Source organism: Schistocerca serialis, chromosome 5, assembly GCF_023864345.2.
Source record: "Schistocerca serialis cubense isolate TAMUIC-IGC-003099 chromosome 5, iqSchSeri2.2, whole genome shotgun sequence".
Lineage (NCBI taxonomy): Eukaryota > Metazoa > Arthropoda > Insecta > Orthoptera > Acrididae > Schistocerca > Schistocerca serialis.
In genome coordinates, this window is record NC_064642.1 from 383,813,429 (window position 1) to 383,826,442 (window position 13,014).

General features: G+C 42.4%; 1 protein-coding gene across 1 annotated transcript in view; it reads right to left on the reverse strand.

Annotated features, from left to right (window-relative positions):
* The window catches only part of LOC126481958 (E3 ubiquitin-protein ligase MYCBP2-like), a gene marked incomplete at its 5' end in the record, with an annotated part of 333,248 nt that overhangs the window by 67,869 nt on the left and 252,365 nt on the right, over positions 1-13,014 (reverse strand). The window contains 3 exons of the mRNA XM_050105921.1: positions 3,224-3,451; positions 3,679-3,901; positions 4,885-5,039. Coding sequence (XP_049961878.1) covers positions 3,224-3,451; positions 3,679-3,901; positions 4,885-5,039 — 606 coding nt within the window. The remainder of the gene's footprint in view (positions 1-3,223; positions 3,452-3,678; positions 3,902-4,884; positions 5,040-13,014) is intronic.

Genomic DNA, 13,014 nt, shown 5'->3' on the forward strand with positions numbered 1-13,014 from the left:
GTCTTTTTGTTGTGCCTATCTGCGACTCAGCATCTCCGCTATATGGTGAGTAGCAACTTTCTTTTCAGAATGTTGTCATTTGTTGCCACTGATCTGTTTGCTACTCCATCAGTGAATGAAATAAATTGCTGAATTGTTTATGCAGTACCAAAGAAGTGTGCATTCAAACAAAAAGTAATGCACAGTACATTGTGTACAGTGCTTCACTTCACACTGAAACTGATTGCCAAAGCAAAGTGAAGGAAAATATTTTACATATTATCCCCAAATCAATGCTAATCTACATTTGAGGCACTTTATAGCAGATATGGGTTAGCTAAGATGTTGTACCCCTGGAGGCACCGGCATTATTATTATTTTTTGTCTGTCTTTTAACTGGTTCTAACTAAACAAACACTTGAATTTGCCATAATGCTGTATATACAACATTTATCATTAATTCATTAATTAGGTTGAAACTTTGAATCCATGATTACATCAGTGCATTTGGTTTCACTGGAAACCATGTCAATGAAGAGTAACTGATAATTTAAATTATAACTTCAGTGTGTAACAGTGAAAATAGTTAGAGTTTATCAGCAGATTTGAGAGTATTGACATCACTTATTAGAAAATCCTCATTCCTCTTTTTACAATAATCTGTTTCAGTTTTCCAAAAACTAATTACCATGAAAGATAATTGTAATTAAAGTTCAGACATACTAAAAATTACTTTTGTCATTTGAGCTAGTAAGCCTCTTAGATTCTAGGATTTGGCTTTATAATATTGTTGCATAATTTTTTTGAACCAGATATTATCCTTCATTATTCAGTAAAGCCTTTAATTAAAGATTTGACTGGAAAAATGGAAATGAAGTCCCTTGCTCCTTTACAGGGCGTAGGGGAACGATGCGGGAGACCCGCACCGCCTTACTAGGCAAGGTCCTAATGGAGGTGGTTTGCCATTGCCTTCCTCCGACCGTAATGGGGATGAATGATGATGATGAAGACGACACAACAACACCCAGTCATCTCGAGGCATGGAAAATGCCAGACCCCGCCGGGAATCGAACCCGGGACCCCGTGCTTGAGAAGCGAAAACGCTACCGCGAGACCACGATGGGCGGACAAAGATTTGACTAAATTAACATAATTTCAAACTTTACTTGTAAATATGTAATTCACAGTGGAGTATACAAAACAGAATGGTTATCTTTTTTCATTTTGTTAATGAACAATATGTTAGTTAAAGCAAGTTACTGAAATCTATAGAGTGCATCTGCTCTAGTAAACAGTTTTACAGACTGTAATGACCGAGCAAGGTGGCACAGTGGTTAGCACACCGGACTTGCATTCAGGAGGATGACGGTTCAAGTCGTGTCCGGCCATCCTGGTTTAGGTTTTCCGTGATTTCCCTAAATTTCTTCAGGCAAATGCTGGGATGGTTTCTTTGAGAGAGCATGGCTGACTTCCTTCCCCATCCCTCCCTGATCCGATGGGATCGATGACCTTGCTATTTGGTCCCCTCCCCCAAATCAATCAACCAACAAACTATAATGGAATCATCAAAATCACAAAATGTCATTATGCCAATCTATAAGTACTCTTCCTCACTCAAAAGTCTTCAATATGCCCCCAGCAATCACATAAGTAAGACCCACACATAACAAGTCTGCTGTTAGCACCCAACACAGTAAGGTCTATGCATAACATGTCCATATCAGTTTCACAATCAGTTAACATCCAGTGAGAATCCACATCCTGCTACCATCAAACTAACACTCCGACAGAAGTGCATCCACACTTATAATCATGATAACAATTTCATGTTATTTGCATCAATAAAGGTCAGTGACACACTTTATACAGTAATGTTTATTACAGACTGCATGTGACTTGTATCTTATCAACTCTTCTATTATGAATAATGAGACAAAGGTGGCAGAAGATATTTAAGTGTGGTTTTATTTTGATGAACTGTGATTTGAGAGACAATTAGCCTCACTCTCACTACATACTGAACTTCTGTCAGTGGTCTATTACTGTTACTGTATTGAGAGTGAATTCAGTTGAGTGTCAAGTAATGTTCTATACAAGTGAACTGAGTATAGACAATAAGGACAGACTGATAGACTGTGCAGATGAGCCAACACTGAGTGTTATAGTTGTTTATGGCATCGAGAATTAAGGATACCTTACTTGGTTCCTCAGTAACATTGTTTTGGATGAAAATGAACAGGGAAATTTGTACTCAATTTACCATTGGAATAATACATAAAGAACTATCAACTGATAGAGACTGGTCACCATGCCAATGTAAACATCTAATCTGAATAAATGTGGAATCATAAAAAGTTTAACTGCATTCATCAGTAAACCGCATGACTATGAACAAAAGCAGTTCCATATTATGGAACTTCAACTCTGCCTGTGCCACTGAGGAACTTCAACCTACAACCAAGTTAGTAAACTTATAATATGTGACAACATAACTGCATCCTGTAGTTACTGGTCAAAGTGAGGGTAGATTAGGGGGAGTAACACAGCAATGCATCAAATAACACTCACATTTATATAGCATTTCCTCATTCAGTTCAGTTAAGAAATAGATATTCACTGTTAAACAATGGAAAGTCCAGGAAGCAATAACCACAATACGGAAAGGATTTATTGCTAATCACCACTCAGAGGAGGCACTGAGTCACCTTCTAACCTGTCAACACACATACTTAGTCCTTTTCCCTTCTCTGATGACTGTCGCCCCCCCTGCTCCCAAGCACAGCCTTCCCACACAGCAGCCTATACCCTATCCTGCTCTCACCACATCCCTGCATGCTCCCACAAGCAGCACTAGTACCATCCCCCACCCCTACCCGTTATTCCTCCCGCTCTCTGCCTCGCATCTCATCCATACCCCCACTATCTACACCATCTAGATTGATGCTCACCTCAGATGCTATTGCCGTCAGTCTTTGGTGCCTGCAGATGACAGTGGCTATATGTGTGTGAGTTGTGATTGTTAGAATGTGTGTCTCTTTTCTAGTTCTGATGAAAGACACAGTCCAAAAGTTGAACATTTCTAGCATTCTGTTTCACTGTGCCTGTCTGTGACTCAACAGCTCCTCTATGTGGTCAGTAGCTATCTATCCTTTCCATATTGTAGATATTCTTTGTTCCTATATAAAGATTATTAATATGAACACAGTAATAAATAAAGTAAATTGAACAGAACTTGTCATCTTACTCTTGGTGGTGGAGGCTGCCCATCAGCTGTACCACTCCATTGTCCAGATGAAAGGCGTTCAACATGATCACTATCAAGCACACACAAAGAAGCAAGCGCCAACCACAGTGTAGGAGTATGTAGGCATTCAGTTGGGCCACGCTGATTCTCGTCCAGCTTTGTCAAATTCAGAATATTCTCTGCCACTGCACCTTTTGTCACATCAGCCCACGCTTCTGACAACTTGCCCTTAAAGGTGAACCAAAGAGATTTATTTAACTTTATTTGAAATTTTTTAATTTATTAACATCTAAATTTACTTAAAAATAACAAATTTTTTGTAAGACTGCATCTGTTAAATTGTGTCCTAAATTGTGTTCATCAGTTACAACTGTCAGAATGGAACTTCTTTAACAATATGCACACTGTGTAAAACTGCAATTACTTTTTAGATAGGAATCTAATAGAATACATACAGCAGCCATGTCCTTCATTAGTTGAATGATGACTTCAGCCAGTTTTCTCGAAATACAACCTCTCAGCCACCAGCGATCACCAACAAAGTCTCGGGGATGTATTGATGTTGCAAGTGTTACAGTAGTCAAACCTTTTCCTCCAAGAGAATCTTTTCCTTTTACCTTAACTTGAACAGTCAGTGCTTTTGCTATACAGCTCAGGAACACATCCAGTATACCAATCCTGTAACATGTTTATTCTCACTTTACTTACAGTATAAAGATTAATATGTGCAAATAAAATTATTGCATTTATGTTTTACAACATTAAAAGTTATCCAAAGTCACTGTCGCTTTGAATTGACTTAAATTATTATAAGAAACTCACAAAGATAACTTCTGTCTACATTTGAGATTAAGAGCTTCCTGGATGAAATTTTTGATACTGTTGATTTGGACCGGGGTGCACTCAGCCTTGTGATGTCAATTGAGGAGCTACTCGACCGAATAGCAGTGGCTTCAGTCAAGAATACCATCATAACAACCGGGAGAGCAATGTGCTGAGCCCACGCCCCTCCTATCCACATCCTCCACTGAGGATGACACGGCGGTCAGATGGTCCCAGTAGGTCACTCAAGGCCTGAAGACGGAGTGCTATTGATTTGGACCAGTGAGATCGGGGAATGCCTTGTCAAAGTGATCAGTTTTGTTATGGCTACTTCATCATGTATTAAACAGCCATACCATGTCCTGGATTCCATGTTGAAACAGTTTTTGAACGTGCTTAAGGTAATTCAAAACTTCAGTGTCAAGTGATGTACCAGATATTAAAATAAACAGCTACTGATGTACATCTAAGCAGTATGATTTCTATGGCACATGACATGAAAGAGGTTCAGTAATTGTCATTGTCTTTGATTTGGCCCTTTCCATGCTCAAATGTCACCTATGACTACCTTCTAGTAGCTTTTCTAGCATATTATTTGCTATGTCTATGCTAAGATATGTCTGGTATTGATGTATTGACTTAAATTTTGCAAGGTCAAGGAATTATGTACACAATTTGTCTAAAAAGATCACAGTCACTTCTCTGTTCCTACTTCACAAAATGAACTGGTCTCAAAATAAATTGCACATAAAATCCCAATGATAAAAGAAACTATTAATGTTGTTTATGATGACAACAATGATGCGGAGAAAGCATGGATAATTGAAGCTCTTACATACCTGTGAATGTCAAATGGTGGTTCGTTGTCTCCAGGACTTTTGCTTGCAACAGAAACAATACTGAAGTCAGCTGGAGGCAGCTTCCTTACTCCCATGATGTTGCCCAACACATCTGGCGACACTTCAGGTAGCATACGCCTCAGTAGTGAAGTGACCTATGGTGAAAGCAACAGAAGTGAGTAAACAAGAAACAATGTAACAAAAAATGTTTCTTTATACATTATCAGGAATTAGAAAAGTATACCAAATAACTAACAAACTGCCCTTATCAACAGATAGGGAATTCCTGTGGTCAGTTGTAGGATAAGAAGTGAAAAACAAATTGCAGAATTACATGTAAACAAACTACAAAGATATTAAAATTAAAATGAGATGGATTACATCTTTAACAAACTCTGCAATGAAAGAAAACTGGATATGTGGTAAACTTATTGTATAACTTCTGATTCAGATACAAAGCCAAGAAACATGTATTGGTCTTCTTACCGTACTGCTCTCTCTGCCTTTTAAATGACTGACGCAGAGTAGCTGCTCTTAATGGATCACAAACCATTGCCACTATGGGACACAAAATGAATGCATTTGGAAAGTCGAATCTTTAAGTTATAAAGACATGATGCAGACAAATAAGATGACCAAGTAAACAAATTTTTGGACTATTAGCAATAAGCTAGTGGTGTAATTTGAGCTTTCAAAATAATTCATGACTTCGCCAACGCTAAATGTACCAAAGAGCAAAGAAATACGTATAGGAAGACACTGGAAAGGATAAATCAAAGAATGAAAAGTCCAGGCTGAAATAATAATAATATTAAGAAAAGGACAGACTGCTACTCACTGTGTAGCAGTGACATAGAGTTGCAGACAGGCACAATGAAAAGACAGCTACACATTTTAGATTTTGGCCAAAAGTCCTCCATCTGAAGTAGAAAAAACACCCACAAGCACAACTCTCTCTCACACACACAGATGACCTGTGAAGAAAGCAACAGAAATGAATAAACTCAGTGGCCAGAGACAGTGGTTGTGTGTGTGTGTGTGTGTGTGTGTGTGTGTGTGTGTGTGTGTGTGTGTGTATGTGTCTTTTCTACTTCAGAAGAAGACCTTTTTGTCGAAAGTTAAATCTACAACAGTTTCTTCGTTGTGCCTGTCTGCTAGTCAACATCTTCTTTATATGGTGAGCATCAATCTATTCTTTTCAAAATAATGGAATGGATGAACTGCTCAGTTCTTTGCCCAGACAAAGATGTGAAGGAGTGAGAAAGGTGAGTCTGGGAAGTAAACAAAGTTTAGTCAACAGGAGCAAACGCAAACCATTCAAATTACAGAAACTTAATGACTTCTGCAAGAAAACAGAGCAGTTGACAGCTGTTCAGATAAATATAAGTGCATAGAAACACACTGTTTTTAATAAGGGAAGGAACAAGGTTGGATATAGCTTAGTCGACAATTTGTAAGATTGCTAACAACCCACTCATGCATCCTACAATTGAGTTGTAGACAGGATGTGGGACTTAGACCAAATAGGACCAACAGGATATATTGTACATATACAAAGACAGGCAGCAAAATTTTCACTTGGTTGTTTGACTCATAGGAGAACGTCGTAGAAATACTGAAAAATGTGAAAGGGCACACTCTTTGAAATACATGCTACTTATTCCACAGACCAAAATTTACAAAGTTTCAAGAAACGTTATTAAGTGAACAGTCTAGGGATATACTACAGCCCACTGTGTCTCAGTCCTATAGGGTCCATGAATAAAAGTTAAGTCTAGTTATAGCAAGCACCAAGACACTTAAACAGTCATTTTTCACATCCTCCATATACCTTGTAAGTGCTACGTATTTCTCAATGGTTTGCAGAGTCTTGTAATCCCCACTAGATGATCGATGGATAATGCCCTCCTACCGATACCTCTCACTACATTTACGTCCAGCAGGATTACTGCGAGTGGAAGAGAAAGCATCTCCTGCCAATAGGTCATGTGTGCCTGTCAGCTAACTGATTTAAGGTCAAGTGGCTGCAGGATCATTTTCACTTCTATTTGAAGGCAAATGTGTTCCTCTCCATTGACAGCTCAGCTCATCACCAACTGCAATCCCTGCCAGCTACTCTGGCTTTCCACTGATTTAATGACACACAAGAGGACTGGGACATTCACCAGAGGTGGTTACCACAACATTCTCAGGAAACTGACATTTGGTACACACAGTGGCAGCAGACATTTTTACTATCCACCTAACTCCAGTTATATTCTTTCATGCAGAAATTGGTCCCAGTGTCAGAAAGCTCAGAATTACCTCTTTCAGACATTTATGCTTTGTTGGCAGAACATTTTTCGATTTAAATGCATATGATTGCAGCTCAGTTAGAATTTTACCGACACAGGAAATCAGACTTAGAAAGGTACACTTCATGGTTCACAAATCTTTAAGGCTTGAATAGAAAATTTATATTCTTGAGGCTTGCTGTAAGATGAAAGTTTAATTACATACTTTGTAATTCATCTTAGTTTTGACAGATATTTACACACACATGCTCTAGGAAAGTCAGATCCCTCAGTGGCATAGCTCGTACCTTTTAAATTTCCCAAGTCACTAAGTAACCACTTTCCACTAATTTCTAAATGTCTATGATGATCATAGCAAGACCCAATGAAGTACAACAGCTTTCCTTCGAATCCTAATGTGGTAAATATGCCTCACCTGCCAGTCCCATGCCATTCCACGTTGTGTGGTTCAGAGGTATCAAACACAATGTTTTTGTTAATTGCCTACTTGATACAATGTTCCACTTTGTTGGGATTCACATCATTACACTCCTGGAAATGGAAAAAAGAACACATTGACACCGGTGTGTCAGACCCACCATACTTGCTCCGGACACTGCGAGAGGGCTGTACAAGCAATGATCACACACACGGCACAGCGGACACACCAGGAACCGCGGTGTTGGCCGTCGAATGGCGCTAGCTGCGCAGCATTTGTGCACCGCCGCCGTCAGTGTCAGCCAGTTTGCCGTGGCATACGGAGCTCCATCGCAGTCTTTAACACTGGTAGCATGCCGCGACAGCGTGGACGTGAACCGTATGTGCAGTTGACGGACTTTGAGCGAGGGCGTATAGTGGGCATGCGGGAGGCCGGGTGGACGTACCGCCGAATTGCTCAACACGTGGGGCGTGAGGTCTCCACAGTACATCGATGTTGTCGCCAGTGGTCGGCGGAAGGTGCACGTGCCCGTCGACCTGGGACCGGACCGCAGCGACGCACGGATGCACGCCAAGACCGTAGGATCCTACGCAGTGCCGTAGGGGACCGCACCGCCACTTCCCGGCAAATTAGGGACACTGTTGCTCCTGGGGTATCGGCGAGGACCATTCGCAACCGTCTCCATGAAGCTGGGCTACGGTCCCGCACACCGTTAGGCCGTCTTCCACTTACGCCCCAACATCGTGCAGCCCGCCTCCAGTGGTGTCGCGACAGGCGTGAATGGAGGGACGAATGGAGACGTGTCGTCTTCAGCGATGAGAGTCGCTTCTGCCTTGGTGCCAATGATGGTCGTATGCGTGTTTGCCGCCGTGTAGGTGAGCGCCACAATCAGGACTGCATACGACCGAGGCACACAGGGCCAACACCCGGCATCATGGTGTGCGGAGCAATCTCCTACACTGGCCGTACACCACTGGTGATCGTCGAGGGGACACTGAATAGTGCACGGTACATCCAAACCGTCATCGAACCCATCGTTCTACCATTCCTAGACCGGCAAGGGAACTTGCTGTTCCAACAGGACAATGCACGTCCGCATGTATCCCGTGCCACCCAATGTGTTCTAGAAGGTGTAAGTCAACTACCCTGGCCAGCAAGATCTCCGGATCTGTCCCCCATTGAGCATGTTTGGGACTGGATGAAGCGTCGTCTCACATGGTCTGCACGTCCAGCACGAACGCTGGTCCAACTGAGGCGCCAGGTGGAAATGGCATGGCAAGCCGTTCCACAGGACTACATCCAGCATCTCTACGATCGTCTCCATGGGAGAATAGCAGCCTGTATTGCTGCGAAAGGTGGATATACACTGTACTAGTGCCGACATTGTGCATGCTCTGTTGCCTGTGTATATGTGCCTGTGGTTCTGTCAGTGTGATCATGTGATGTATCTGACCCCAGGAATGTGTCAATAAAGTTTCCCCTTCCTGGGACAATGAATTCACGGTGTTCTTATTTCAATTTCCAGGAGTGTATTATACCAAGTGTTGGCTGTGTTTTTGTAGGGGACACAGAGAAGTAGTACACGAAGTGTCCAACTATGTGTGTCTATAATCCTTATCAATAACATTACAAGAAGTGATTGTGCAATGCTTCCATGAAAAATAATACCCTTACATGTGCAACTCAGGTATGTCCCTCTTACATTCTTATTTAAAACAGGTGTGTCTATCTTTATAATAAAACAATGGGAGTACTTTTGTATTGGAATTCCACCCCTGGACAGTGTGCATTTCAATTTGTGGGCTCAATGGTCATCATGAAGCACCTTTGTCATGCCAAAGTTCTCTGTGAAGAACAACCAAGGGGCCAGGACATTTCTCTTTCTTGTAGTCTTCGATCAGTTTGCAGAAAATATTTCAGCACTTGATGCCTATTTGGCTTTTTGTTTTTGTATGTAGACTACTGCTAATATAATACGACCTTCAGTGCTGTGAGAAGAGGAAGTGGACACTTCCTTAGGCCTTTGCAAATGAAATTAAACTGGTATAAGACAGGTTTGAACAGCAAGTGCTTTTGTTTATTCCCTTTAGTCAATGGTATTTCTGTTAGAAGTTGAACATAAGATTAGTGGTATCCTACATCACTGTGACAACATTAAACTAACTTTGATGGTGTCATGTTTGTGTTGATCCCGTCTCTGACACCAGTGTTGTAGAATGACCACTTCTATGCCCAGAATTGTGTGAGTAGGGGGCTGTGGCGATGGGTTCTTCCAGTACTGTGGTGAATGCGGAGGCAAGAAGGCTAGCTCAATGAAGCATTCTTTATTATTTATTGTTCCTCGTACAATAGGCTGTTGGCTGTAGCCCAGGTGCTGACCATCGCTAGTGGTGGCAAGAAGATCCGGTGAGGCAGCTCAATGCCAAGACAGCCTAACGGCAGCTGGCAGTGACCGCAGCCTTACTGACACAAAGTTGCTTGTCTGCTCTGCAGCACAGCCAGCTTACAACTGGACTCTGCCTGTCGCCCAAGGTGTCTGGCAGGGGCATGCAGGCACCCTGTGTCGAACCCAGGACTCTCAAAGGCTGGCTGTTTGTCAGACGATGGCATCCAACGAATGGGCTCACCTCAGCAGTGCCAGTTCAAAGTGTGGAACCATCAGGGATAACTGACAGCTCTTAGACCACTGGCTTAGTCAAATGGATTGTGCTGCTTGATCGAGCTGTGGCTGAATGGCTGCACATCTGACTGCTGACTGGCACAGAGATTGCATCGGATGAAAACACAATGCCGAAAAGAAACTACTGGCTGAACTTGGGGTATATACACTTGCCTTGGTCAGGTGTGCTGTGACGGAAGCTCAGTTCCCTTCACATAACTGGCTGTGAAACACTGCTCTATGCTACAACAGGTAGCAATCCAAGTCACCACTGTGCATTGCAGAACACTGTGCCAGCATTTCTGCAAAACTATGCAGGTGGCTGGCCCATATACCTTTCGGCTGGCTGGCTGCCATGACCTGCCTGGGACCAATGCCACAATGTTGTTGTCAATGCCCGAATGGAAGTGGATTCTTTCTTTCTACCCTGATCTCAAAAACCATCTTACAAATTAGGTGGTGGCCAATTCTTTTCAAAAATGACCTGACAGAGAATTATTCCCAGCCTACACTGGCTAAGGAGTCATTGAACATCTTGGTATTAAACATACCTTTTGGCATTTACCAGTATAATAAGTTCCCAGTTGGGGTCACAAGTGCAAAAGTGTTTTCCAAAGGCTTTTAGAACAGTTGGTAGATATTCCCAGTGCAGCAACTATCTTGATGACGTCCTAGTTACATATCATACATATGAGGAACATCTGGGCAACATGCTCTGAGTTTTCACAGCCCTACAAGCAAAGGGCATTAAGTACAATTTTTCTAAATATTCATTTTTTCTAGTTTTCTTCACCTACCAAGGATACATATTGGTAAGGAGGGCTAATAATCCACACATAACTATGCTGAGTTGATCAAAAATATGCTGATTCCCAACTCTGTGAAGGACCCCCTAGAGTTTCTTAGCAATGTTCCCCACTATGCCCAGTTCATTCCCTGCACCTCAAGTTTGTTCCCTTCAAGTGTTCCACGGCTTGTCAGAAGGGGTTAGAAATTTTGAGAACTTGCCTACAATAAGCCCTTTGCTTAATGAAGGTTCAGTCTTGGTCACCATAGCTTCTGGCTAAGGAGACCTCTCCTCATGGCATCAGAGCCACCCTATCCCTTAAGTTCTTGGATGATTCCAAATGGGCTCTAGCATTCATTTCCAAAATCTGGAATGAGGCTCAAGAACATTATTCACAATAGAGATGGATGCATTGGCTATCATTTTTGGGGTGCTAATTCTGGCCTTTCCTTTATGGTAATAAGTTTCATTTAATTACCAACTACAAACATTTGCTGTCATTGCTTGTGTCCAAGGCTTAACTGTCAGATTGAATGGCTGACTGTCTTCAATGTTGGGCCTTGTACTTACCCATTCTCCACATATTACTGCCCCTCCTATCAACATTCCAGTGCAGATGCCCTCTCCAGATTTGCTATGGACCCAGACTTGGAATTTACAGGTAGGAGATTATTTCAGACTGACTCCCTAGTTGAGCTTTCTTTGGTGGACTTTCCAACAGGTACTATGGGTGTCACAGTGCCATCCTGTCAGGACCCCCATTACAGTGTGTTTTCCAGTATGTCTGAACAGGATGGCCCGCCAAATTGCTGGCCTCAGCATCACTGGCTCTCCATATAAGGGGCAGTCAAATGAAAACCAAACACCCTCCATAATACACAGTCCCTAGGTCCCCTGTTTCTATATTTCAATACTGTCACTGCTGTGACAGGAGAACGGCATAGTGCCACATCACAAGTGCACAGAGTTGCTGGGTTATGACCTTAGTTGCTGGTGGACTGGTATAGTGTGTTTATCCAGCTGTTGACTTGGACGCAAGCAAAGAAGAGCAGGGAAGTATGGTTTGTTTTCTGGTGGCTGAGGGTGCTGAAGTACATGAAATTCATCATTGCATGTCTGCTGTGTACAATGAACACTGCATGTCTCCGACACTTGTGCATGAGTGGCAGAGGAGATTCTGGGAAGGTTGTACACCACTGCAGGGCAATTTGTGTCCAGGACTGGCCCACCAATCAATTAGCTTTGTAGTGATGGGCATTATCCAGGGAGACAGATGAATCATCATAGAGGATGAAATTCATGTTCAGATTGGCATTAGCCATGGCTCCATGCATTCTATCATCAAAGACCACTTGCATTACTGCAAAATTTGTGCACAGTGGTTGCCACACCATGTGATGGAGGGACAGAAGATGGTCAGAATGGCATCAAGTCTGAGTCATCTGCTGTGGTACCATGAGGAAGGGCATGCATTTCTGTCCCATATAGTGACAGAGGACTAAACATGCCACCACTTGTAGCCTGAGGGCAAATGGCAAAGCCAACTGTGGAAACATCCCACATCTCCCCCGTCAAAGAAATTCAAAGCTGTTCACACAAATTCCAGTAAGGTCATGATGACCTTTGTCAACTGCAGGGGTCCTCAAGTGTGGAATCGCAATCAAGGTGCAATGCTATGAGGACACTTTGCAAAAGCTGCAACATGCCCTAAAGTCGAAATGCCCAGGAATTCTGTTGCATCGAATCATACTGTTGTACAATAATGCCCACCCCGACACTGCCAACCAGATGAAGGCTACACTTTAGCAATTTGGTTGGGAAACATTGCAACATCTTCCATACAGCCCCAATATTTCACCATGTGACTGTCACACCACTGGCGACCTGAAGAAAGACATGAATCTTGGTGTCAGTTGGAAAAGGAAGTGCAAGAGTGGATGCGGTTGTGGATCCATTAATGGCTGACCACATT